This window comes from Oncorhynchus tshawytscha, linkage group LG30 (assembly GCF_018296145.1).
Source record: "Oncorhynchus tshawytscha isolate Ot180627B linkage group LG30, Otsh_v2.0, whole genome shotgun sequence".
In the NCBI taxonomy this organism is placed as follows: Eukaryota; Metazoa; Chordata; class Actinopteri; order Salmoniformes; family Salmonidae; genus Oncorhynchus; species Oncorhynchus tshawytscha.
Window position 1 is genome coordinate 19,319,301 of NC_056458.1, and position 27,968 is coordinate 19,347,268.

Consider the following 27,968-nt stretch of genomic DNA (forward strand, 5'->3'; position numbering starts at 1 on the left):
AGACTCTTCCTAGAGCTGGCCACCCAGTTAAACTGAGCAGTCGGGAGAGAAGGGAGGGAGGTGACCAAGAACCCGATGGTGACTGTCAGAGCTCCTCTGTGGAGATGGGAAAACCTTCCAGAAGGACAACCATCTCTGCAGCACTCCACCAATCAGCTGCAGAGCGCTCAGGACCTCAGACTGGGGCAACGGTTCACCTTCCAACAGAACAACCCTAAGCACAAGACAACGCATGCGTGGCTTCGGGACAAGTCTCTAAATGTCCTTGAGAGGCCCAGCCTAGAACATCTCTGGAGAGACCCGAAAATAACTGTGCAGTGATGCTCTACATCCAACCTGACAGAGCTTGAGAGGATCTGCAAAGAATGGGAGAAACTCCCAAAATATAGGTGTGCTAAGATTGTAGCGTCATCCCCAAGAAGAATCAAGGCTGAAATCGCTGCCAAAGGTGAATCAACAAAGTACTGAGTGGGAAAAAGTGAAGGGGTCTGAATATTTCCCGAAAGCACTGTACTTTAATCTGTGGCCAAGGCCTCTGACTATTACAGGCAGACAGACACCCATTTTTGTCTTATTCAAAAGTTTAAAAAAATAAACACGTATCCACTTACGTGACACTTCCTATAAGGAGCATAGGCAATTGAAGAATGTTCTCAATCGGTTCAGGGGATGTTTTTCAAGTTGAGGCAGCTCTGTCATTTCTGCTTGGACATCTCTCCAAGTGTTCTTGGGTTGGCCTCGGAAAATGTGTGCATCTAATTGTAAATCATATTACCTTGACATATGATATAAACCGCTATGTTTTGATACGATTCATCTTATCATGAAAAGCTCTTTCAACCAAAATGGTCATTGTTTAGTGGCTACACATTTACAGTAAGGATCGGTTATGTATAACATGATCGGTTATGTATAACAATGAAGACAAGAAACCAATGATAGAAGGCTCTTTTTTCATAAACTATTTATTAATCTTTACAGTCGAAAAGTTAAATATAAAATTGCCTCTTGCAACAAACATTCAACAGGAGTGACTTAAACATGGGAGTTATAATATTAGTTCAGTACGTGAGGTGACCAGTAAGGCTGCCAGACTGGAGGTTGTTCATTTCAGACATATTATCGAGAGTGATAAGGCATAGTCTAAAACATGACAAGTACATCCAAAAGTGTTTTAACAGCTCAGTTCAGGCAGTTTATATGCTTGTCTGTTAATAACCTTTAAGGGGAGGAGAAAAGATTCCTATAACTTCTGGATGATGATAGAGGAGGCTCCACCACCACCATTGCAGATCCCAGCCAGGCCGTACTGGCCAGACTTCAGAGCATGTACCATGTGTCCCACGATTCTCGCCCCCGACATCCTGAGAGATTGACAGAATGACAGAAAGTAAGCATCACAAAGATCTGGCTTTTCCCTCCCTTATTATCAGGCTTTTATTTGTTTACCATCAGGATTTTTTTGGCATAGCACTCTCTGGCAATGCTGCTTACCCAATAGGGTGTCCCAGGGAGACAGCTCCTCCATTGACATTGACTTTGCTGGGGTCGATGTCCAACATCTTCACGTTGGCCAGAACCACAACACTGAAGGCTTCGTTGATCTCCCACATGGCAATGTCCTCCTTCTTTAGCCCTGCAGCTGCCAGGACCTGAGGACCATAAAAATGTACATTTATTTATTTATATTTCACACTTATTTTACCAGGTTGACTGAGAATACATGATCATTTACAGCAAATATGTGCTGTCATTCAATTAAATTGAACAAAGACGGATGCTTTTTTCACCGTGAAAAGCTATATTCATGAGTCATGTTACTGTCCCGATCTCTGATAACCCATATTATCTAAAAGGAACAGTGATGAGACCCACAAGTTACTTGAAACAACCACTATATCAGTCATTTTGTTAAAGGGACATAACAATAAAATAAAAATTTTAAATTCATATAGTTCTCCAGCACTACCCCCAACATTAACATACTGTATGAGAAAGTGGCAGGTTTCTATGTTTTGTAGTCAAAAAGATAAAGGAAGATACAATTTTCCAATGGCATCATCAGGTATGCATCATGTGACTTCAACCAATGATGAGTAGGCATTGCCTATGACTGGTTAAAAATGTATTTGTACTACAAAACATAAAAATGCTGTTTTTTCACATATGTTGATATTGGGGGGGTAGTGCTGGAGATGAATAGGGAGTTTAAACATTTAGAGATTTCCCATTAACACTCAGACTCACCTTTGGTACAGCAAAGGCAGGAGCGATGGGGAAATCAATGGGAGCGGTAGCTGCATCTGCAAAAGCTGGAAAATGAAGACATTTTATTTAAAAGGAGCAACATGTAATATTTAAGCCATAATTTTGCAACTTGATCATAATCCAAAAAACACACGTTTCAGATATGTGAAGAAGTTTTGTATTACTAATGTTTTTGCTATTGTGGTCAACATCGCTAATGAGACTCAATCGTAATACAGGACGTTGTAGAGACAACAGCTGGACCAGCTAGCTGCGGTAACAACTGATTAGCAGCATCACACGGCATTCTAAAAATTACTGGTATGTGATTGACATTTGGGGGGGGCATGGTAGTGGGTATGGCCAATGGCACGGTTTTAGAGGCCCTCTTGGCAGGAAAGAAAACATTTAGCTGTTTCAAAGCAAATTTCCTGGAATTATACACATTTTGCCATGGCATGCCTTGTTCTTAGGCTACCGGAGTGACTCAAAACATAAAATAAAAATTGGGAGGCCCCATGCCATGTCATTTTTTGAATTTTACATTCTCCCTGACTGGCTGATTTTTAAATTTGATGTTTATAAGAACTTCCCCCCCCAAAATATATTGCTATTATCTTTCCTACATCATTTATATCTGGTTTTAATAGTGTAAGTTTACACTGAAAACGTTTTAACCATCCCACAGTGGCGGTTTAGCAGCGGCAGTGCGCAGTGGCTAAATGCATAAAGGGGAAATACTGCTCTTTATAAAGCTTAGCACTTTAACCTGAATTGTAAAATGAATAGCATATTTTTAATGTGTTATTAAAAGCTGCAATATGTAACTTTTTGGGCGACCGGACCAAATTCACATAGAAATGTGATCTGTCACTCATTGAAAGCAAGTCTAAGAAGCGGTAGATCTGTTCTATGTGCGCCATTTCTATGCTTTAATTTATTGATTTAAAAATAAATAAATAAACAGTGCAGTGAAGTCACTCAACATTTACATTACAGTCGGTCATCTAGCATACACTCCCATCCAGAACGACCCACAGGAGGAACCAGGGTCAAGCGCCCCGCCCAAGAGCACATGGACAGATCTCCCACCAAGTCAAATCGGGGACCCTGTCAGGATTCACCTAGCGGCCATGATTTGGGGCTGTACAAATGTTTGATGTATTAGAATAATTGATTTTGCTTATGTTATATTAATAGAAGGGGAGGTGTTATCAGACCCCTCCCTCCTTACATTTATAGGGTCCTAGACTACATGGGTTTTCTTTATAAGAGAGAGAAAGAAAGAGCAAACAACTGTGGACCAAGTTGTTTGCGCTTTCTTTCTCTTTTATAAAGAAAACCCATCTTAGAAATATGTGACTGAGACAACTCTGCAGGGGAGTGTGGAAGATAAGAGACTACTCAGACATTCCACAATAAATCAAACTTTGGGGAGGGGACAATTATTGCCTAGCTTTTAGATAAACACTGAAACTCTATGTTTGTACAGCTGTGGATGCAGGGTTTTGGTCTCAGGAGTAAAAAAAAGGTAATGATGTAGTCAGTGACAACACTAAGGTGGGACTTCGGTTTTAAAAAACAACTTGAGACCTTTTGTTTGATGTTTGTCAACTTCTGTCTGCAGTTGCATTAATAAAGGTTTTTGAATTATTTAATTAAAGATATTGTCATAATGCTAATTTCACCAATGATTGACAAAGAAGGACGTAAGGAACGAACCCTAACAACCCGAACCAGCGACCGCTCAGCCACCGGCCTAAGCTCCCAACCCCCAGGCCAGCAACCATCAAAGCTCCCCTGAGAGCTGCCCCTCAACCATCCAAGACCCCTCCACAGTCCTCCCCGAAACAGAGTGTATACGCGTGTAGAGGCACTTACGTGGCATCAGTCTCAGGCAAACAGGCATTGGATGTAACAATGTTCCCTTTTAGTGTCATTTAAAAAGAAAAAAAAGTTTACTTTCATCTTTGACCTTTTGCATTCGGAAAGTATTCAGACCCCTTCACTTTATCCACATTGTTACTTTACATCCTTAATCTAAAATGGATGAAATTGCTGTTTCCCCTCAATTTACACACAATACCCCATAATGACAAAGCAAAAACGGGTTTTTAGAATTTTTAAAATATCACATTTACATAAGTATTCAGACCCTTTACTCAGTACTTTGCTGAAGCACGTTTGGCAGCAATTACAGCCTCGATTTTTCTTGGGTATGACGCTACAAGCTTGACACACCCTGGTATTTGGGGAGTTTCTCTCATTCTTATCTGCAGATCCTCTCAAGCTCTGTCAAGCTCTGTCAGGTTGGATGGGGAGCATCGCTGCACAGCCATTTTCAGGTCTCTCCAGAGATGATAGATTGGATTCAAGTCCAGGCTCTGGTTGGGCCACTCAAGGACATTCAGTGACTTGTCCCGAAGCCACTCCTGCGTTGTCCTGGCTGGGTGCTTAGGGTCGTTGTCCTTTTGAGATCCTGAGCAGGTTGTCATCAAGGATCTCTGTACTTTGCTCCATTCATCTTTCCCTCGATCCTGACTAGTCTCCCAGTCCCTGCCACTGAAAAACATCACCACAGCTCAACTTCCAGTGTCATAGAAAAGAGTCTGAATAATTTTGTAAATAAGGTACATGTTTTTAAAATTTTTAATACATTTGCAAACATTTCTAAAAACCTGTTTTTGCTTTGTCATTATGGGGTATTGTGTGTAGATTGATGAGGGGAAAAAATAATTGATACATTTTAGAATAAGTCTAATGTAACAAAATGTGGAGAAAGTCAATGGGTCTGAATACTTGCCGAATGCATTGTACAACATTTTTGGTTAATGAAAATATATTTCACAGCGGTTTTGATGGCACAATGATTCTCTACACTAAACTTGTTTGTTTTATCACAAAATGAAATCAGGTGAACTATTAGAATTTTATCAACCAGAGCGATTTCTGCATATTGCACCGTTAACCTCTCTCCGCACAGAACCCGTTAGCGGGATGAAATTCGACAACATACGGTGATCGCTACATAAATAGTCATATTAAACATTCATGAAAATACAAGTGTCTCACATATTTCGAAAGCCTACAATCTTGCTAATCCAACTGTGTTGTCAGATTTTAAAAAGGATTTAATGCGAAAGAATATGATGCGATTATCTGAGGAAAGAGCCCCATAAAGAACAACTATTTCAACCAGCACAGGCGTAACAAAATCACAAACTGCAATAAAATAAATAGTTTACCTTTGACGATCTTCCTCTGTTTGCAATCCCAATGCTCATTGTTACACAATGAATGGTCTTTTGTTTGATAAAATCCATTTTTATAGCCTAACACGAAACATTTTTTGAACCGCTTGTGTCGTGAATTCCGTCTCATTCCATTTTCGACGACACATTTGAGGTAAATACACACACAAAACGTGACTTTTCCAGTCATGTTTGGTGTCATTGCAATCAACTGGTTTGTTTGTAACACAACCAAACCTGATGGATCATTTCACGGGACGTATTGACTGAAAGAAACTGATTTGAAGACAACAAGTAATGACATCATTGTGCACCAATGATTTGCCCGCTGTTTCGTTGATTGACTGTATTTTAACCTAATGACCACTGATCACCTTGAAATCTAGCTGGGTAGATAGCCAATGCGCTGAGGTAAACGGCAACATGTAATGTTTGTGTTGGAAGACCAACCCATGTAGTAAACTCCGGCATAAAGAGGTTCATTCGCCATTGACGATTCATACCGGAAGGAGCCACGCATGTTGCGCACAGCATTGTTTTGGTAAAGCGCATATTCAGCTGTTTATATATCAATCAGTATGGTGACTAATTCAGGGAAAGCTAAATCTAAGTCTAGATATACAGATGTACACACAATTTTAGAAGAAATTGATTGAGGACGATTCATTTAGCGATTCCCAAATGGAGGAATATTTTTTGAACGGAGAGGACATCGTTTTGGACTGGTAAGTTCTCCTCATGCTAATGCTGTTTGAAATTTATAATATAAAATATTATTTGTGAAATGAAATAGCCTATTTGAGGCTATTGAGGGGAGGGCAGGCCCACAACAATGGCCAAAGTGAAATGGAGACAGTATATACAGCTGGTCTGTTGTAATATCATAAAGACAGATCTAGCTGGTCTGTCTATTATATTATGAGACAGTAGATCTAGGTGAAATGTCATAATATGAGACTGTAGATCTAGCAGGTCTGTAATAATATATTAAACCTTATGTTCCCTGTACTCTATACATATCTGTTTATTATACCTGTTCATACAGGGCTCATATGTGAAACTATTCTAACTGAACATTTTCATTCACAGTGACACTGACTCCGAATGGGAGCCCCCAATGTGTCCATCCCCCACTCAAGCTGGTTCATCCAGCTCCTGCCACAAGTGGTGTTCATCTGCCCAAATGTATTTCTGCAGGCATGGATGTGCTATGGCACTTGGCATCAGCAGCATAATATTGTGTAGAGGACTGAGGGTCTTCCAAATATTGAAAGTGTTATTTTGTAAATGTTTTTTGTTTTCTTCTTTTTGGGGGAGGGGGGGTTAGAATACCATTTTGGTATTTTGTATATAGTTATTCCATTCAAAATGTATAAATTCACCAATTTGGCCACTTGGGTAAATTTGGACTACTTGTGTGGGACACCTGGGTGACTTCATGATGAATGTCATGTAGCACACTCATTTTGGAAGTTATCATTCTGAAACTTTGCACAAGTACTGTTATTCTCTTATGTTATTCACTGAAATTGTCCCCATCATCCTATCTGAATGTTTTATCTTGTTCATTTTAAAGATGATTGATACAACAATAAAAATAAAAAACGTTTTTTTTTTTTCATTGTATTATCTAAACCAGATCTATTGTGTTATATTCTCCTACATTCAATTCACATTTACACAAACTTCAGAGTGTTTTATTTCAAATGGTACCAAGAATATGCATATCCTTGGTTCTGTGCCTGAGCTACAGGCAGTTAGATTTGGGTATGTCTTCAGGCGGAAATTGAAAAAAGTAGGGGGTAGCTCTAAGAGGTTTAAGGTGAAAGTTCATGATGTTCCTGGGAATCCCCCTGGATTGTTATCTCTACAAAGACACTATGTGCCATAGCATCATGTAACTACAGTCTGGTACTGGGCTACGTGGGGGAGGGGGTGGTGTCTTACAGACGATCCTGGCCAATGGGGTGACGCCGAGTCTCTTTGCCGCGTCGACCGTCATGAGAACCAGAGCGGCGGCCCCGTCGTTCAGCGTGCTGGCATTGGCTGCAGTAACCGTGCCTGGAATCCAAATCACCAATCAGAATCAACTTAATCTGCACACAGAGGTTTGTCTCAAGCACATCAGTGAATGTTTGAGTCTGTCTCGGTCCTTATGCAAACACCGTTCACAGTAGTTTTACTTCTGAAGACGTTTTCTCTATGCCCATTATCATGGATTACCTTGGGCTACCATGAAAAAAGGACATCGACCCAAGAGTTGAAAAAACAGACATCTATTTTTGGCTTTCTGTAAGCTCAGATGCCCTCCTACTCAGTAATATATAAGCAAACATGCAGCAGACACCAGTTCAGAGGCCTATCAAATTGGACTAGGGTGCTTACCATTCTCCTTCTGGAACACTGCTCTTAGTTTGGGGACTTTGCTGAAGTCCACACGCCTCCACTCCTCATCCTCTGACACTACCACATCAGGCTTGCCTGCAGAGGAACAACATTATGTCAGCTACATGCATCTGACCACTGATAATACACCTGGTAACATGGTTTAGTTTATTTAGTTACACATTAGGTAACATGGTTTGGTTTAGTTTATTTAGTTACACATTAGTTATTGAGGTTATATGTTATAGGATACCATCCTTTACCTCTCTGGGGGATGCTAACGGGGACAATCTCTTTCGCAAGCACTCCTGATTCATATGCTGCTTTGCTGCGGCTGTATGAGCTGATGGCGTAGGCATCCTGCTCCTCCCTGCTGATCTGGCTGTTCTTGGCTGTGTTTTCTGCACAGTTTCCCTACACATTAAATTCCATTAAAACACATTATATCCTCTTCAAAAGTCAAGAACTCAACTACTAACCATTGCTTACTCTGTCTCCAGATTAATGGAAATAATAATGTCCGGACAGCGGCCAGCAAGAACACGAACACATACACTCCTATAGAGAACATTTGCTCTATTTAAATATTTAATACACAGTGATAAAATACCATGTGGAATTTGTTGTAGACGTCAGTGAGGCCGTCCTTTACGATGAGGTCCTCCATCCTCACGCCTCCGTAGGATGGAGTGTCCCTAGTCATCACATAGGGGACATTGGACATACTCTCCATACCGCCTGCCACCATCACATCCTGACACAGTCAGAGTTAGTGGGAGAAACAAAAATGAAAGCAACCAGATTTGTTTCTCAGCAAAAACCGGAACACTTTTTAGGAGATTATTCCTATGTTACATGATGCAACCCTTTCCATCGGAAAATAATGGGCTTATTAGATAAAGATTAATAACATGGTTATATTTAGGTCACAATGACCTTCACCGGACATGTGTATTCTGTGAGTGCAATGCCACTAGGGTTTTATTCTTCTCTATGTAGTAAAATCCAGTGATCTTCCATGACCTCATATGAGCATACCTACCATAATGTTTTAGCAAACTGAATAACACAGTGATATTGCAGATGATCAGAGCAGGGGTAATAGCAGCTAAGTCTTGTGTCAAGTCATGTTATGGTAACACAGTGAGCTGTTATGTTACTGTACCTGGTGTCCACACATCAGACTCTGGGCAGCCAGCATGATAGACTTCATTCCAGAGGCACAGACTTTGTTGATTGTTGTTGCTGGAGTGGAGAGGGACAGGCCTGTGGGGGAAAGTAGCAGTCGATTAGCACACCTGATAACGTGGTGTGTGTGTGTATATGTGTGTTTCTAAACATACCTGCACCAAGCAGGGCCTGTCTTGTAGGGGCCTGTCCTTCCCCAGCCTGCAGTACATTTCCCATGTAGACCTCCTTCACCTCCTCAACTGGAATACCTGGCCACCATCACACAATATACATACCATTACAGATAAAACAAATTGACTGTGCAGTTGACACCTCCTTTCAGATGAAATGTACAATATTTTACTAGCCTAACTGTGCTGTATACTGCCTAGCGATTAAGTCTGTTCAATTATTTGAATTCCATTTTTGTTCGTTTTTTTGTGAGCTCAATGCACACATTGATAAGTTTCTCTAGAGATAAATCATGTGAGTGTGTGTTTGTCATATATACTACCATTCAAAAGTTTGGGGGTCACGTAGACATGTCCTTGTTTTTGAAAGAAAAGCTACTTTTTTGTCCATTAAAATAACATAAAATTGATCAGAAATACAGTGTAGACATTCTCAATGATGTAAATGACTATTGTAGCTGGAAACAGCTGATTTTTAATAGAATATCTACATAGGCATACAGAAGCCCATTATCAGCAACCATCACTCCTGTGTTCCAATGGCACGTTGTGTTAGCTAATCTAAGTTTAAGCATTTTTAAAAGGACGATTGATCATTAGAAAACCCTTTTGCAATTATGTTAGCACAGCTGAAACCTGTTGTTCTGATTAAAGAAGCACTAACACTGGCCTTCTTTAGACTAGTTGAGTATCTGAAGCGTCAGCATTTGTGGGTTCGATTACAGGATCAAAATGTCCAGAAAAAAAAAAAAAAACCTTTCTCCTGAAACTCGTCAGTATATTCTTGTTCTGAGAAATGAAGGCTATTCCAAGCGAGAAATTGCCAGGAAACTGAAGATCTCATACAACTCTGTGTACTACTCCCTTCACAGGACAGCGCAAACTGCCTCTAACCAGAATAGAAAGAGTGGGAGTCCCCGGTGCAACAACTGAGCAAGAGGACAAGTACATTAGTGTGTCTAGTTTGAGAAACAGACGCCTCCCAAGTCCTCAACTGACAGTTTCATTAAATAGTACACGCAAAACACCAGTCTCAACGTCAACAATGAAGAGGGGACTCAGGGATGCTGACCTTATAGGCAGAGATCCTCTGTCCAGTGTGTGCTATTTTGCCCATCTTAATATTTTCTTTTTATTGGCTAGTCTGAGATATGGCTTTTTCTTTGCAACTCTGCCTGGAAGGCCAGCATCCCAGAGTCGCCTCTTCACTGTTGATGTTCAGACTGGTGTTTTGCAGGTACTATTTAATGAAGCTGCCAGTTGAGGACTTGGGAGGCATCTGTTTCTCAAACTAGACACACTAATGTACTTGTCCTCTTGCTCAGTTGTGCACCGGGGCCTCCCACTCCTCTTTCTATTCTGGTTAGAGCCGGTTTGCGCTGTGAAGGGAGTAGTACACTGCGTTGCACGAGATCTTTAGGTTCTTGGCAATTTCTAGCATGGAATAGCCTTAATCTCTCAGAACGAGAACAGACTGATGAGTTTCAGAAGAAAGGTCTTTGATTCTGGCCATTTTGAGCCTGTAATCGAACCCATTAATGCTGATTTGAAGGCGATCTAATAAACCCCCACTTCCTTCCATTCTGCTAGCAAAAGTGCAATCTTTGGAGAATAAAATAGATTACCTACACGCAAGATTAAACTACCAACGGGACATTCAAAACTGTAATATCTTATCTTTCACGGAGTCGTGGTTGAAAGAGGACACTATCAACACACAGCTGGCTGGTTATACGCTGTACCGGCAGGATAGAACAGCGGCGTCTGGTAAGACAAGGGGCGGCGGGCTATGTACTTTTGTAAACAGCTGGTGCACGATATCTAAGGAAGTCTCGCGCTATTGCTCGCCTGAGGTAGGGTATCTCATGATAAGCTGTAAACCACACTACCTACCGAGAGAGTTTTCATCTGTATTTTTCGTAGCGGTTTACATACCACCACAGTCAGAGGCTGGCACAAAGACAGCATTGAATGAGCTGTAATTCCGCCATAATCAAACAAAAAAACCTCTACCCAGAGGCGGCGCTCCTAGTAGCCGGGGACTTTAATTCAGGGAAACTTAAATCCGTTTTACCAAATTTCTGTCAGCATGTTAAAATGTGCAACCAGAGGATTTAAAAAAAAACTCTGGACCACCTTCACACACAAAGCTCTCCCTCCACTTGGCAAATTGTTAATGGGATATGTTTTAATAAATGATTAGAATATTACACTCGGAAACCATATGATTCTATGAAATTGATTAGAATCATTGGAATATTTTAATGCTGTGTGTGGGTTTAGTCAGTAGAATTATATATCCGGGAGTGTAGTTTTTGGTCAGAATTAATGTTTTGGAGACAATATGCCTAGTATCGTGATAACAGACTGTAAGAGTCAGGCCGACCTTGACTGGGGCACTGAGAACTTCCCAGGGTCTCCCCATCTTGGGGTAGGGCGGGAAGAAGTTATTCTCCCTGACTCCCCTAATCTCTGTCGGCTGGGAAGCAGGACAGTGTGGGCGTCGGATACCTAATGTTGTGTGTGGAAGTATGTGTGTCACTATAAAATTAAGGTCTTTGTACTGTGTACGCCAGAAGGTTCCGTGAATAAACATTTGACTATAGTAGGCTGGGCCTCTGTCTGCTTTCATTTCTATCAGTATCCTACAAATCCTGATATAGCAGACCGAGTAGTTTAATTGAATTGGTTAATGAACATGAGAATATAATTCAATCCTACTGACTCCTGCTTACAAGCAAAAACAAAAGCAGGAAGCACCACTGACTAGATCAATAAAAAAAGTGGACAAATAAAGAAGATGCTAAACTACAGGACTATTTTGCTAGCACAGACTGGAATATGTTCCGGGATTCCTCCGATGGCATTGAGGAGGACACCACTTCAGGTCATTGACTTCATCAATAAGTGCATCGATGACATCGTCCCCACAGTGGACATACGTTCATACCCCAACCAGAAGCAATGGATTACAGGGAGCATCCACACTGAGCTAAAGGCTAGAGCTGCCGCTTTCAAGGAGCGGAACTCTAACCCGGAAGCTTATAAGAAATCCCTCTATGCCTTCCGACAAACCATCAAACAAGCAAAGCGTCAATACAGGACTAAGATCGAATTGTACTACACCGGCTCTGACGCTCGTTGGATGTGGCAGGGCTTGCAAAGCACTACAGACTACAAAGGGAAACACTGCCGAGAGCTCCCCAGTGACACGAGCCTACTAGACGAGCAAAACTACTTCTATGCTCGCGTCGAGGTAAAATGCACTGGAACATGCATGAGAGCACCAGCAGTTCCGGAAGACTGTGTGATCACGCTCTCCGCAGCCGATGTGAATGAGTAAGACCTTTGAACAGGTAAACATTCACAAGGCCGCAGGGCCAGACGGATTACCAGGATGTGTACTGTGAGCATGCCCTGACCAACTGGCAAGTGCCTTCACTGACATTTTCAACCTTTCCCTGTCTGAGTCTGTAACACCAACATGTTTTAAGCAGACCACCACAGTGCCTGTGTCAAAGAACACTCGGGTAACCTGCCTAAATGTCTACCGACCCGTAGCACTCACGCCTGTAGTCATGAAGTTCTTTGAAAGGATGGTCATGGCTCACATCAACACCATTATCCCAGAAACCCTAGACCCACTCCAATTTGCATACCGCCCCAACAGATCCACAGATGATGCAATCTCTATTGCACTCCACACTGCCCTTTCCCACCTGGACAAAAGGAACACCTAAGTGAGAATGCTATTCATTGACTACAGCTCAGCGTTCAACACCATAGTGCCCTCAAAGCTCATCAATAAGCTAAGGACCCAGGGACTAAACACCTCCCTCTGCAACTGGATCCTGGATTTCCTGACAGGCCGCCCACAGGTGGTAAGGGTAGGTAACAACACAGCCGCCATGCTGATCCTCAAAACTGGGGCCCCTCAGGGGTGCGTGCTCAGTCCCCTCCTGTACTCCCTGTTCACTCATGACTGCACGGCCAGGCACGACTCCAACACTATCATTACATTTGCAGATGACAACAGTGGTTGGCCTGATCACCGACAAGACAGGCTATAGGGAGGTCAGAGACCTGGCCGTGTGGTGCCAGGACAACAACCTCTCCCTCAACCTGATCAAGACAAAGGAGATGATTGTGGACTACAGGAAAAAGAGGACCGAGCACGCCCACATTATCATCGACGGGGCTGCAGTGGAGCAGGTTGAGAGCTTGAAGTTCCTTAATGTCCACATCACCAACAAACTAAACATGGTCCAACCACACCAAGACAGTCGTGAAAGGAGACGACAAAACCTATTCCCCCTCAGGAGACTGAAAAGATTTGGCATGGGTCCTCAGATCCGCAAAAGGTTCTACAGCTGCACCATGGTTGCACCACTGCCTGGTATGGCAACTTCTCTGCCTCAGTACATCACTGGGGCCAAGCTCCCTGCCATCCAGGACCTCTATACCAGGCGGTGTCAGAGGAAGGCCCTAAAAATTGTCAAAGACTCCAGCCACCCTAGTCATAGACTGTTTTCTCTTCTACCACACAGCAAGCAGTACCAGAGCACAACATCTATGTCCAAGAGGCTTCTAAACAGCTTCTACCCACAAGCCATAAGACTGCTGAACACCTAATCAAATGGCTACCCAGACTATTTGCATTGCCCCACTCTTTAACACCACTGCTACTCTGCTGTTATCATCAGCATAGTCACTTTAAAAAATAAAATAAAAATATTATTTAACCAGTTAAGCTAGTTGAGAACAAGTTCTCATTTACAACTGCGACCTGGCCAAGATAAAGCTTTAATAACTCTACCCACGTGTACATATTATGACAACTAATCAGTGCCCCCGCACATTGACCCTGTACCACCCGTATAGGGTCATAATTGCATAAACATAATTGCAAAAGGGTTTTCTAATGATCAGTTAGCCTTTTAAAATGATAAACTTGGATTAGCTAACACAACGTGCCATTGGAACACAGGAGTGATGGTTGCTGATAATGGGCCTAGATAAGCCTACGTAGATATTCCATTAATTTAAAAAAAAATTAACAATGTCTACACAGTATTTTTTATCAATTTGATGTTATTTTAATGGACAAAAAGTGCTTTTCTTTCAAAAGCAAGGACATTTCTAAGTGACCCCAAACTTTTGAACAGTAGTGTATATACACACATAGACTCTGTGCAGCCAGCATGATAGACTTTATCCCAGAGGTACACACACTATACAGTGCATTTGGGAAGTACTCAGACCCCTAGACCAATCAGGCTTTTATGGTAGAGTGGCCAGACAGAAGCAATCCTCAGTAAAAAGGCACATGACATCCCGCTTGGAGTTTGCCAAAAGGCACCTAAAGGACTCTCAGACCATGAGAAACAAGATTCTCTATCTGATGAAACCAAGATTTAACTCTATTGCCTGAATGCCAAGCGTCACGTCTGGAGGAAACCTGACACCATCCCTCCAATGAAGCACGGTGGTGGCAGCATCAGGCTGTGGGGATGTTGTTCAGCGGCAGGAACTGGGAGACTAGTCAGGATCGAGGGAAAGATGAACGGCGCAAAGGTTTCTAAAAAATTGTTTTTGCTTTGTCATTATGGGGTATTGTGTGTAGATTGAAGGAAAAACTACTGAATCCATTTTAGAATAAGCCTGTAAAGTAACAAAATAAGGAAAAAGTCAAGGGGTCTGACTACTTTCCAAATGCACTGTAGATAGGCTAGATACATTCAAAATATATCATTTTCCCCCAACCCTACCGCCCCTCCCCTATTTGGAGTAAACGGACAACACTTAGGCTTCTACAGCTTATACATACTATATACATTTTATGGACACAATGTATTTTACAATAGTAAGATAAATAAATCAGATCAAGCCCGAAATATGCGATGTAGTAGGGAGTTGTAGTTTCCAACAGGCTAATATTGTGTCTCCTGACCCCTCCTGTCTCAGCCTCCAGTATTTATGCTGCAGTAGTTTATGTGTCGGGGGGCTAGGGTCAGTTTGTTATATCTGGAGTACTTCTCCTGTCTTATCCGGTGTCCTGTGTGAAGTTAAGTATGCTCTCTCTAATTCTCTCTTTCTCTCTCTCTCTCTCTCAGAGGACCTGAGCCCTAGGACCATGCCTCAGGACTACCTGACATGAATCCTTGCTGTCCCCAGTTCACCTGGCTGTGCTGCTGCTCCAGTTTCAACTGTTCTGCCTGTGATTATTATTATTTGACCATGCTGGTCATTTATGAACATTTCAACATCTTGGCCATGTTCTGTTATAATCTCCACCCGGCACAGCCAGAAGAGGACTGGCCACCCCTCATAGCCTGGTTCCTCTCTAGGTCTCTTTCTAGGTTTTGGCCTTTCTACTGAGTTTTTCCTAGCCACCGTGCTTCTACACCTGCATTGCTTGCTGTTTGGGGTTTTAGGCCGGGTTTCTATACAGCACTTTGAGATATCAGTTGATGTACGAAGGGCTATATAAATAAATTTGATTTGATATTCTACAATACTTTAGTGCAGAAAACTTGACAATTAACAACAATGACCATGATCTATTGTACAACTACTTGTCCAGTCTATGTTACTTTTACACCTGCTACGTAAAAGAGACAGAAGAATGTGCGATTAAGGGATAGAGAGCAGTTGCTTCGCAAGGTATCTCTACCAGAAAATACATGATCTAAGTGATTGATAATATAAATAAGTATTCAGCAGTGATAAAAGTATGCCTTATTTACTTTTAAGAACTACTTTTAAGAACTAAAATTGTGATTTTGTCAGACAGCAACTCTATAGAGATGAGAAGATGATTTGGAATTAAATAATAAATAAAACAAATGTAATATACACAACCTAAATATTGTATTAAAGTCATATGAATAAATGAGGGCTAAGTGACAAGCAATAATGGGCAGTCACTACCATCAATGGACTTTTGTTAACCGTTTTAGTATGTGTCACAGCACACAACCTACATAATGCATTTGTTTAAAAAAATGTATCAAAACCAAAAACCATTATTATTTTTTAACAATCTAATCGACCTCAAAAAACACTAATCGCTCAGCACTACTGCTGTGTCAAAACATGCATCTAATTGTCAATCATTTTACTGTGAATGAATGGAATGACGTAAAGTCTTCATATCACTTCCATACCTGCTTTCTCAATGGCTCCTTTGATGGCGATGGAGCCCAGTTTGGTGGCCGGTACGGCTGCCAGGCTCCCTCTGAAGGACCCCATCGGGGTGCGGACGGCACTGACGATGACCACTTCCTGAAATGACCCATCAAAGTTTGGCAAAAACCCTTGAGTAGCTTACTACATTCTCACTTTCACTCAGTCAGTTCAATGTGTCAAGTTAGCTGCAAAGATCCTGAAAAGGGTCAATTATGTTCCAAAACATTTCAGTCACTTACTCACATTTAAAGAAGGGCGAGTTGAATATGTCCTTGACAGGTACTTGTGAGCCTGCAAGGGCAGAGGAGGGATATACCTATTAGCAGCTAGGTACTGTTTTGTAACAGTCAGTGTGTGAGGGGGGACGACAACGTTATGCCACATTCAGCCAGCTAGCAATCTGATTAGCTACTACTGCTATTATTGAGGTGTAGATAGAGCAATATATTTCTAGGAGTCAACTAACAATATATAGCAAGCTAACACATTACAGGGATTGCTGTGGCTAGTTAACTATATCAGATAGATAGCGAAGTTTACAAAGCAGGCCTTTTCTATCGTAACCGGCTGTCAAAACAACAATAGCTAGCATGTGCATGAGGCCGATAAAAATGAGAAGGAATGCTTCCCGTTTGAAGTGCCCACATTGATTTTGGTCACCCCCACTTACCAAACGCTTGCAAATTTGAGAACGCATGGTTAAAAGTCCACTTGATGACATAATGTTGAACTGCAACAGAGGTCTGTTCGCAAAGTTGGACCTATTTCACCTTCAGCCGACTAGTACAGCGCTAACCCAATGGACCAATCAGAACGAGAGGTGTGTTTGCATAACGTCAGTGCGCATTGTGGACATTGTAGTAAAAACGATACACAACTTGTAGTTATCTAAAGGAATCTACCACAGACAAAAGGGCTATATAAAAAATATAAAAATCACCTTTATTTAACCAGGTAGGCCAGTTGAGAACAAGTTCTCATTTACAACTGCAACAAACGTACAGTCAATAACACAACAGAAAAAAAGTATATATACAGTGTGTGGTAATGCCGTGAGGAGGTAAGGCAATAAATATGCCATAGTGGCGAAGTAATTACAATTTAGCAGATTAACACTGGAGTGATAGATGTGCAGATGATGACGTGCAAGTATAAATACTAGTGTGCTATAGAGAAAAAAAGTAAATAAAAACAATATGGGGATGAGGTAGGTAGTTGGATGGGCTATTTACAGATGGGCTGTGTACAGCTGCAGTGATCAGTTAGCTGTTCAGAAAGCCGATGCTTAAAGTTAGTGAGGGAGATATGTCTCCAACTTCAGCGATTTTTGCAATTCGTTCCAGTCAATGGCAGCAGAGAACTGTACGGAAAGGCGACCAAAGGAGGTGTTGGCTAAGGGGGGTGACCAGTGCGATATACAGTGCCTTGCGAAAGTATTCGGCCCCCTTGAACTTTGCAACCTTTTGCCACATTTCGTGCTTCAAACATAAAGATATAAAACTGTATTTTTTTGTGAAGAATCAACAACAAGTGGGACACAATCATGAAGTGGAACGACATTTATTGGATATTTCAAACTTTTTTTAACAAATCAAAAACTGAAAACTTGGGTGTGCAAAATTATTCAGCCCCTTTACTTTCAGTGCAGCAAACTCTCTCCAGAAGTTCAGTGAGGATCTCTGAATGATCCAATGTTGACCTAAATGACTAATGATGATAAATACAATCCACCTGTGTGTAACCAAGTCTCCGTATAAATGCACCTGCACTGTGATAGTCTCAGAGGTCCGTTAAAAGCGCAGAGAGCATCATGAAGAACAAGGAACACACCAGGCAGGTCCGAGATACTGTTGTGAAGAAGTTTAAAGCCGGATTTGGATACAAAAAGATTTCCCAAGCTTTAAACATCCCAAGGAGCACTGTGCAAGCGATAATATTGAAATGGAAGGAGTATCAGACCACTGCAAATCTACCAAGACCTGGCCGTCCCTCTAAACTTTCAGCTCATACAAGGAGAAGACTGATCAGAGATGCAGCCAAGAGGCCCATGATCACTCTGGATGAACTGCAGAGATCTACAGCTGAGGTGGGAGACTCTGTCCATAGGACAACAATCAGTCGTATATTGCACAAATCTGGCCTTTATGGAAGAGTGGCAAGAAGAAAGCCATTTCTTAAAGATATCCATAAAACGTGTCGTTTAAAGTTTGCCACAAGCCACCTGGGAGACACACCAAGCATGTGGAAGAAGGTGCTCTGGTCAGATGAAACCAAAATTGAACTTTTTGGCAACAATGCAAAACGTTATGTTTGGCGTAAAAGCAACACAGCTCATCACCCTGAACACACCATCCCCACTGTCAAACATGGTGGTGGCAGCATCATGGGTTGGGCCTGCTTTTCTTCAGCAGGGACAGCGAAGATGGTTAAAATTGATGGGAAGATGGATGGAGCCAAATACAGGACCATTCTGGAAGTAAACCTGATGGAGTCTGCAAAAGACCTGAGACTGGGACGGAGATTTGTCTTCCAACAAGACAATGATCCAAAACATAAAGCAAAATCTACAATGGAATGGTTCAAAAATAAACATATCCAGGTGTTAGAATGGCCAAGTCAAAGTCCAGACCTGAATCCAATCGAGAATCTGTGGAAAAAACTGAAAACTGCTGTTCACAAATGCTCTCCATCCAACCTCACTGAGCTCGAGCTGTTTTGCAAGGAGGAATGGGAAAAAATTTCAGTCTCTCGATGTGCAATACTGATAGAGACATACCCCAAGTGACTTACAGCTGTAATTGCAGCAAAAGGTGGTGCTACAAAGTATTAACTTAAGGTGGCTGAATAATTTTGCACGCCCAATTTTTCCATTTTTGATTTGTTCAAAAATTTGAAATATCCAATAAATGTCGTTCCACTTCATGATTGTGTCCCACTTGTTGTTGATTCTTCACAAAAAAATACAGTTTTATATCTTTATGTTTGAAGCCTGAAATTTGGCAAAAGGTCGCAAAGTTCAAGGGGGCCGAATACTTTCGCAAGGCACTGTATATGTAGGTCCTGGATGGCAGGAAGCTTGGGCCCAGTGATGTACTGGACTTTACGCACTCCCCTCTGTAGCTCTTTATGGTCAGATACCAAGCAGTTGCCATACCAGGCGGTGGTGCAACCGGTCTGCATGCTCTCGATGGTGCCGCTATAGAACGTTTTGAGGATCTGGGGACCCATGCCAAATCTTTTCAGTCTCCTGAGGGGGAAAAGACATTGTTGTGCCTTCTTCACGACTTTCTTTGTGTGTTTGGACCATAATAGTCATTGGCCTTTGTATTTCATTACAAGAGGATCATTGCTTGATATGGCAGAGCGGTTCTTCGAAATGTTCTCATAAATATTTTACCATGAAAATAACAAAATATCTAGCAGTCTAGGCAGACCAGATCAAAGTCATACACCATATGATTTCCCTAAATAATTAGTTTAGTTATACCTTGTGGTATACTAAATCAGTGTGGCAAGTAGAAGATTGAGTTCCTTCATTGTTATTCTCCATCTCTGTTATTATATCCATTTCATGTACCATTGGGGGTCCTACTAATCACCCTAAACAACCAGAAATGGGTACCCAAAATAACCCCAAAGTACCCCAAACAGGTACCAAAAAGAACCCCAAACAACAAGAAGCATCAAACTGCAGATTATGTACTCTGAGGCCACCTGGTCTGCAAACCTCAAAGAGCATGCGCTTGCGTCTCAGATTATATTTTTGCGTCTGAGTTGGTATTTGTGCAGTGCTCTAATGCCCTGGACCAGAGCTATAATCTGCCACTAGCTCTGGTCCAGGGCATAGCTGGTAGCTTGCTAGTACTGGTCCACACTAGCTCTGGTCTAGGGCATAGCTAGTAGCACTGGGCCGCAATAGCTCTAGTCCAGGGCGTAGCTAGTAAATAACTAGCTCTGGTCCACATTAACTCTGGTCCACATTAACTCTAGTGTAGCTCTGGTTCGCACTAACTTGCTCTGGTCCAGTGTATAGCTAGTAGCTAGTAGCTCTGATCCGCATTAACTCTGGTTTAGGTCTGGTCCACACTAGCTAGTAGCGGACCAGCGCTACTAGCTATGCCCTGGACCAGAGCGAGTGGGGACCATAGCAAGCTACTAGCTATGCCTTGGACCAGAGCTAGTGACATATTATAGCTGTGGTCCAGGGCGTTAGAGAACACATACCAACTGAGACTCAAAAATACACCAGAAAATGCACTTTGAGGTTTCGTTCATAACAGGTGGCCTCAGCGTGCATACTCTGTAGCTGGATGCTTCTCATTATTTGGGGACAGGGTACTTTTGGGTTCTTTTGGGTACCTGTTTGGGTTTTTTGGGGGTTATTTTGGTTACCTGTTTTTGTAGATATTTGAGGTTGTTTGTGGTACCTGTTTGTGGTTGTTTGGGTTTGTTTGTGTTGTTTGCGTTATCTGTTTGTGGTTGCTTGTGGATGTTTTGGGTTGTTTGGTGTATCTGTTTGTGGTTGTTGCGGGTTGTTTGGGACACCTGTTCTGTAGTTGTTTGCGGTTGTTTTGGGTGATTAGTAGGACCCTCTGTGGGTTGTATATTTGTTTAAGTGAATTGTTTGGTAATGTCATTTGTAATGTCATTTGAAGCATATTTTCTCCATAATGTTTCCACCATAAGTACACCACAGTAAAAGGCAAAAAAAATCTAAATAACTTGGAATTTATTTGAATATGCAAAGTCTAAAAACTTGTTTGGCCTTCATTCAATACATTCATGTTTCCAGATTATTTAGGTTACAATTTAATCAAGAAACACATCAAGTAATTGAGATGCATGAATAGATATTTGAACAGATATTTAAATAGACATGTGACAAAAATATTTATTAGAAAACAAATCTTTAAAATCTCAAAGTTACAACAACTATATTATATATTATAAAAAAATATTTGGCTGCATTCATTGTTGTTCATGGCTGCTACTTTAAATGGCTCATGAGTGTCGATGTTCTAACAGGGCAGGAAGTAGTTGTTTCTTAGCACGCGTAACTGTCTCCTGGTCCTCATGCTGTACTCAAACATATAGGAGCCACTATAGAGGTAGGTAAAGCCTGTAAAACCATATAGGGTAGAGAGGTTAGAGACATCCTACTGGGCACATACTGGTTGAATCAACATTTTTTCCACGTCATTGTTCATTTCCATATGCTTGTAATGTGTTTAGATGCTGTATCACACTCACCTCGGACTTGGAAGGCTGCAGTCACTTTGCTTGTCATGCCTGGGAACCCTTCATCCACACGCTTGGGGAAACCTATGTCCATCCTTTTCTTTGCCTCGTCGTAACTACGGTAACATAAATATTAGTGAGATTGTGATACTCTTGACATCTAATGGCAATACACAGTACATAGAAAAATGAATACAAATGCAATAACTTGTAATGATTAAACAGACTCCACTAACCTGTAGTAGTTGTCGCCAACAAAGAACAAGGTCTTGCGAGAATCTTCATCGTACAGGGCGGCGTCAACTTTATTCACGGTACTGGGCAGGCCCAAGCTCTTCAGGTTTCTGGGATAACCGGGGACGATGTCATAGCCGTAGAGAGCCCAGACCTGACTATCTGCACGGACAGAGAATGTATTGCTGAGACATATTCACACAGTATTCATTACAGCCATAGTGCCAGCTTATAGAGACTTGCAGCTGTAATTGCTGCAAAAGGTGGCTCTACAAAGTATTGCCTTTGGGGGGGGGTGAATAGTAATGCACGTTTTCAAGTTGTCCGTTTTTTTGTCTTATTTCTTGTCTGTTTCACAATGAAAAATATTTTGCATCTTCAAAGTGGTAGGCAGGTTGTGTAAATCAAATGACACAAACCTCCCCCCAAAAATCACTTTTAATTCCAGGTTGTAAGGCAACAAAATAGGAAAAATTCCCAGGGGGGTGAATACTTTCGCAAGCCACTGTAGTGTATGAGGCTAGCTCTGATATGTCTCTAGACGAGTTATGGAGACTACAGCCATACCAGGGCTAATTTGAGGCATTTGGTGACTCTGCCATACCTTTGAAGAGGAACACTCTGTCAGATAGCTGGCTCTCATAAGCAGCATTGATGTTGTCGGGGAGTTCGGGCCAGTAGTTCTTGATGAGGCTCTGTTGTGGTTCGCTGTTCTGAGAGTAGCTACGCCAGAAGAACCTGAGGATGGAGGGAAGACATCAGGACATTAAAGCTCTTGATTACAGATGAACAGGCAACCTGTTTTCCTGGGAAACTGTGTCATTCATTGACTTTTTTCGAGCTGTAGGTTACCATAAGTCACTGAACATTTGATCTAGGCTACATGATTTGCTGTACCTGCCCTTGAAGAACATCTTCTCCCCACGTAGAGTGGTGACAGCATCCAAAACTAGGGTGGGGTCACAGGCATTAGGGGTGGACGGGGGTGTAGGATCTGGCTTGTCTGGTTTGGGGTTCACATCTGTGTTTGGACCTGGAGGACACAGATACTCATTAATTCAAGTTCCAGTATAAAATGACTTGGAGATCAATTATATAAATGATTTGGCCTGAGCCTTTTTGTTGATCAGCCAAAGCAAACAAAGTGGAATTTAGCAATATAAAGCTGAAGCAAACTGGGCAGAAAGAGAAAAGATAATACTGACCATAGATGTGCTGGATACCGTTGACGTCATCGCGGGGCAGAGAGAAGGTGCTGGGGTCTGTGTAGCTGTACACTGGGTACATCAGTGCTCCAGGGTCGGTGGAGTGGCTGAGACCGAGGGAATGGCCAAACTCATGGGCAGCCACCAAGAACAGGTTGTACCCTTTATGATGACAATACATAATTACAGATCTTCTACTCTTTTGTGGCAATTATCATGACATGTCACTCAGGACTGTCCTACAATGGAAACAGCGTAAATGAAGTCATGTTCCACATATTGTCGTGATAGAGGGTCTCACCTCTGGTTGAGCTGAAGCTGAAGGACTCGTCATCGTCAAAATGAGCATCTCCTCCAATGTCAGCGCCGGGGGAGAAGGCATGGGCCAGGGTGCCATCAGGGCCATCAAAGGGGTAAGAATCACCATGATCTACACAGACAGGAGAAATCATCATTTGAGCCATCAGAGATAAGGACAAATGCATACTGTATAAACATTTATATTCAAATGATTTATATAGAATGTTTGTTTCTTAAAACCGATACACTTCGTAACACCTCAGAGGGTGAAATAAGGCAGAGTGGCTCTAATAACACCCCTTCAACTCATCAAACTGTAAATACGGATTACAGTGAGGGACAAGCAGTGACATGATATTGATGCTACTGTGGATGTATATGTTTAAGATTACGAGTGGTGATGATGGTTATGTGAGTGGTATTTGGGTGTCTCTCCATTCTGTCAGCACATCAAACCATGTAAAAGAGATGAAAGTGCAGCAGAATGCCACCGAGACCATTGTGGATGTCTGTGTTTGTGAGTGATGGTGGTGTTGGTTATGTAAGTGGCATGTAGCGGAGGGTGCCCCTGAATAGTTCTATACCTGCACTACACTCTGACAGGAGGAATGTAAACAGTGGATCTTCTACAGGTATCTCCCTGCATCCCTCCATTTCTAACTCTGCTATACAAAAACATCCTGAGAGCCTTTGAAGTGACCGTCTGTCTTTCAAAACAAAGCACTGTACAGTACATACAGTACTTTATGTTCCCTTTTTAAATGGATACATTCTTTGTGAACATCTACAGTATGACATTTTGGTACATCAGCTTATTAGCTAATTACAGTACACTGTAAAGGGGTTGCTGTGAATATGACAGTAACTTACAAGCAGCAAGTTGTTAGTAAGTTACCTTATTTCATATTGCAATATACCACCTGTAATCTAAATACAGTATCAAAGCATGTACTGTGTAATTACACACAGTACAATACTGCAATGGATGAATGAATGATATTCAATTAGGGGAGGTAAGGTTTGTATTTTGCTGTAATTACATGGGGTTGGTGCCAGTAGGTTGGCTGCTAGGTAATTTGAGGTTGACAATTAAAGGTTTAAGACTTGCTGCCACTCCAATCTGTCCCCTATACATTGTAAATTGATGGGGCACTATTACCACATACCAGTTAAATTGGTACAGCATTCTCACTAATGGGTGCAACAAATATAGCCTCTTACAAGGTACACCTCAAAATATGTTAATGAGCCAGACAACAATGCCATTTACTCACGAGTGGACAAAAGGCTTTCGGCACTCCAAAAATACGGTCTGGTACTGTATTCTGTGCAATGGAATTACAGTACCACTCGAAATATAGCATTTCCTTCCCCACCCACAAAATGTTCCCACAATGCATCATAATGTACAATAAACGTTTCGCAGTATTTTTCTGTTTCATTGTGTTAGGTAGGATAAAAGTTTCTTACTTCTGGTGCCGAATGAGATCATGATGTCAGCGATGCCACTGTAGATGCGGGTAAACCTCAGGGGGGAGACCTTGGCCCACACCTGCAGTGCTCTCTCTATGGAGTTGTCCACCTCAGCCACAGTCATGTCAGGGGTGTAGTTCTCAATCCTGAAGAACACAATACACCAACAGTCAAAATTAGAAAAACATTCCTCAAAGGGCTATCATCACTGTCTCTGCACATAACTTGATGTTCGCAAATACAAAAACATTATTATCCACACTAAGTGGATACTTGCCTTTATGTTTTTCTCAAAGTTTAAAGACCACCTGATTAATAAACGCACATAACTAAATGCTAACAAGACAAGCCTTATTTTTTCTTAGCATAAATTCACCATGGTCAAATTAGTCTTTCTCACTCCTCTCACCTGTAGGTAACCTGGTTGGTCTGCCACTTGCGATTGTCGAAGGTGGTGAAGCGGCTGAGTTGGACATCAGGTACCCCACAGCGTGGCTTCTTCATCATCATCACAGTCTCAGCGTCCAAGGTTCCTGTCACCTGGAGGCCAAAGAAACTTTGCATCTCGCTGACCTTCCTGCTCCGCTGGCTGGGCCCCCGTTTGAACACAGGACCCGTCTCCTCTGTCAGGTTAAAAAACCTCTTCAGGTACGTCTACAGAAAACACAGCAAGCATGATGTTAATATGATAGTACATTATGGTGACCTTTACTACAGTTATGAATATAATATCCTATGGTAGGTGTACAAGGCTCACACAACAAGTGTTAAAATAAACAATGACTTTACTGTGTTATGAGTATAGCATCTAACTAAGCAAGTATTTCAATAGTTCTTGCACATCAATAGTTCAACACAACTAAGTCCAATGTATTTTTATTATCAACATTCTCTTTTACAATAACAAACTGACCAAGCCATTTGAAGTTACATGTACACATCTGTTCCATCACAATCATTTCAGTTGTAAAACCCATATAGGCCCTTCTAGCAAAAGATGTGACAAGAAGCATACCTCTGCAAGGGCTTCATCTTCTTCACTAGGTGGCGAGATTGGCAAAGAGTGAACCACTATTGCCAGGTTGATTAGTAGTAAGCACAGATTGAAAGTCTTCATGATGCTTCTTCCTCAAGAGTGTCTTCTTTGTGTGGTTTGTGGCCAGGAGACGTCTTATATACGCTCAAAGCCCGGAGAGTTGAGCAATGTCAGTGAGTCATCACTGGTAAAACCCTCATCAAACAAGAGGAAGGAAATCAAGGTGATGACAGACACCAAATACATTATGACAGACAAAAACACTGCCTTAATCGTAATTACTTTTCACAATGTACTGTAATGTACTATAAATTGGAAGAAAAAAATACCCACAAAACTGTATTCAGACACAGAATTAAAGCTCAACAAGCTTAAAATAAATGTGTTATCAATAGTCATATCCTCTAAATAATTGGTATATTGATTTATATTTGTCTTACTTGCTGACATCAATCTATTGTGTATTTCACATTCTAAATTACTAAGTTATTGTGAAAAACACTTTGTGTTTTTAGTATTGTAGAATGTACCACTCTCTCAGAAAAACTTGTTATTGCATGTATAGGAGGGAATGATTATTTCCATCATATTAAGTCAAGTGTAAAAGAGTGATATGACATTGATTTATCAAAACAAAAGTCAATATAATATTTGGTTATTAAAAAGAAAGAGAGAGGAAACCGATGCAGCCCATGGACTTGGCTAGTTGGCTGCTGTCCCATTTCACAGACACCGGCCCCAAACTACTTTAGTGCAACGACCCATGATGCCCATCAATCAAGAAACGTCCACCTGTAGCACTATAGTCCATCAGAAGTGGAAAAATACCATACTTTGGGAGTAGCACAGGGTCAGCTGCAGTGCAGCGCCTCTGGCACCATGGTTGGGTTAAAGAGGTTTAGGAGGAGATCTAATACCAGGTGCATTCTGGTTGTCAGTTCATTTTTAATGCCCAGCCTGGGATTCAAACCTTCAGGCTACTGGTCCTCTTCTCTAGCCTCTGGGCCTCTAGTGTAATATGTGTGTAATAGATACATTATTGTAATTTACATAGACACATCGATAATCAACTGAACAACTGATTATGACCATGGAGTATGTAAAGTGAAGGTAATGGTTTTAAATAAGCAGTGCTGAGGACAGTCAGACAGACAGAGTCACGCTAAGTTGGCATCGCCAGGGCAACCCCACAGATTCATAGTAGCCTACTCTCAATTAGTAGCATGCCAACCTTTACTCATCAGTCCTGTCACTATGGGTTATGCTGCCAACTACCTACAGCAAAGAAACATGCAGTGAATCATTTAAATAAGGATTCAAATAGTCTAGAGCAGTTTAGCTAACTTACAGGAGCATAACTATGAAATAATGAAGTTACATTGACACTTAGGCTGTCAACACCCCAGGTAATTTTAACACTGTTGGATTTCATTCATTGTTACCTGGTACACAATCCAGCTGTGAAGAAATACTCCTTATGTTTCAGTCAGCATCTGCAATCTTCCAACATGGGGCAACAAGAGGAACTATCCTTCCCACATACTGTACTGTATGACTCAATGGTCTCAGATAATTGCGATAGTCAATAGCATTAGTCAACCTTGAACTGTAATCCATAGCGGTGAAACTGACACATCCGTTTGCAATATTACAATAACATTGTTGTTACAAGATGTGACTTCAAACAATGGTTTTTTTCACACAGACATCATTGCATGTGTGATAGAACAGCAGTATGTACTAAGATTTTTTTTTTAACCATGACACTGGTTGCTCATTTCCGAAAAAACAAAACAAAAACAAATGCTCCTGGTGAGGCAAGTGCCACTATTTATAGGACAGATATACATTTATGTATTTTTTAAATCAATATCGATGGGTAACTGGTTCCCCAAAGTATATATATTTTTTCCTGGGGGGCGGGGGGTTCTAGTGCTATGAATGACACAGACACAAGCAAGCAATCCCGTAGCTTTGTGTGAACTTCATGAGGGCAAAACACTTCCGGAGGCTACTTCCATTAGATGAAGGCTTCCCGCAAGATTGGAAT

General features: G+C 41.6%; 2 protein-coding genes across 2 annotated transcripts; both read right to left on the bottom strand.

Annotated features, from left to right (window-relative positions):
• Window positions 1–947: 947 nt before the first annotated feature.
• On the bottom strand, window positions 948–17,252 carry acat1 (acetyl-CoA acetyltransferase 1). The gene is made up of 12 exons (XM_024394049.2): window positions 17,103–17,252; window positions 16,676–16,723; window positions 16,411–16,528; window positions 9,227–9,322; window positions 9,049–9,149; window positions 8,494–8,637; window positions 8,147–8,297; window positions 7,884–7,979; window positions 7,446–7,559; window positions 2,248–2,312; window positions 1,495–1,652; window positions 948–1,364 (listed from the first exon to the last, which is right to left on the bottom strand). The coding sequence occupies exons 1-12, from the start codon at window positions 17,151–17,153 to the stop codon at window positions 1,244–1,246; spliced, it is 1,263 nt and encodes a 420-aa protein (XP_024249817.1). The 5' UTR covers window positions 17,154–17,252; the 3' UTR covers window positions 948–1,243.
• Window positions 17,253–21,144: 3,892 nt separating this feature from the next.
• On the bottom strand, window positions 21,145–26,054 carry LOC112228595 (collagenase 3). Its single transcript, XM_024394048.2, has 10 exons — window positions 25,898–26,054; window positions 25,292–25,536; window positions 24,880–25,028; window positions 23,411–23,539; window positions 23,110–23,271; window positions 22,802–22,937; window positions 22,509–22,642; window positions 21,907–22,066; window positions 21,683–21,786; window positions 21,145–21,551 (listed from the first exon to the last, which is right to left on the bottom strand). Exons 1-10 carry the CDS (start codon window positions 25,997–25,999, stop codon window positions 21,451–21,453), a joined length of 1,422 nt encoding a protein of 473 aa, XP_024249816.1. The 5' UTR covers window positions 26,000–26,054; the 3' UTR covers window positions 21,145–21,450.
• Between the last annotated feature and the right edge of the window lie 1,914 nt (window positions 26,055–27,968).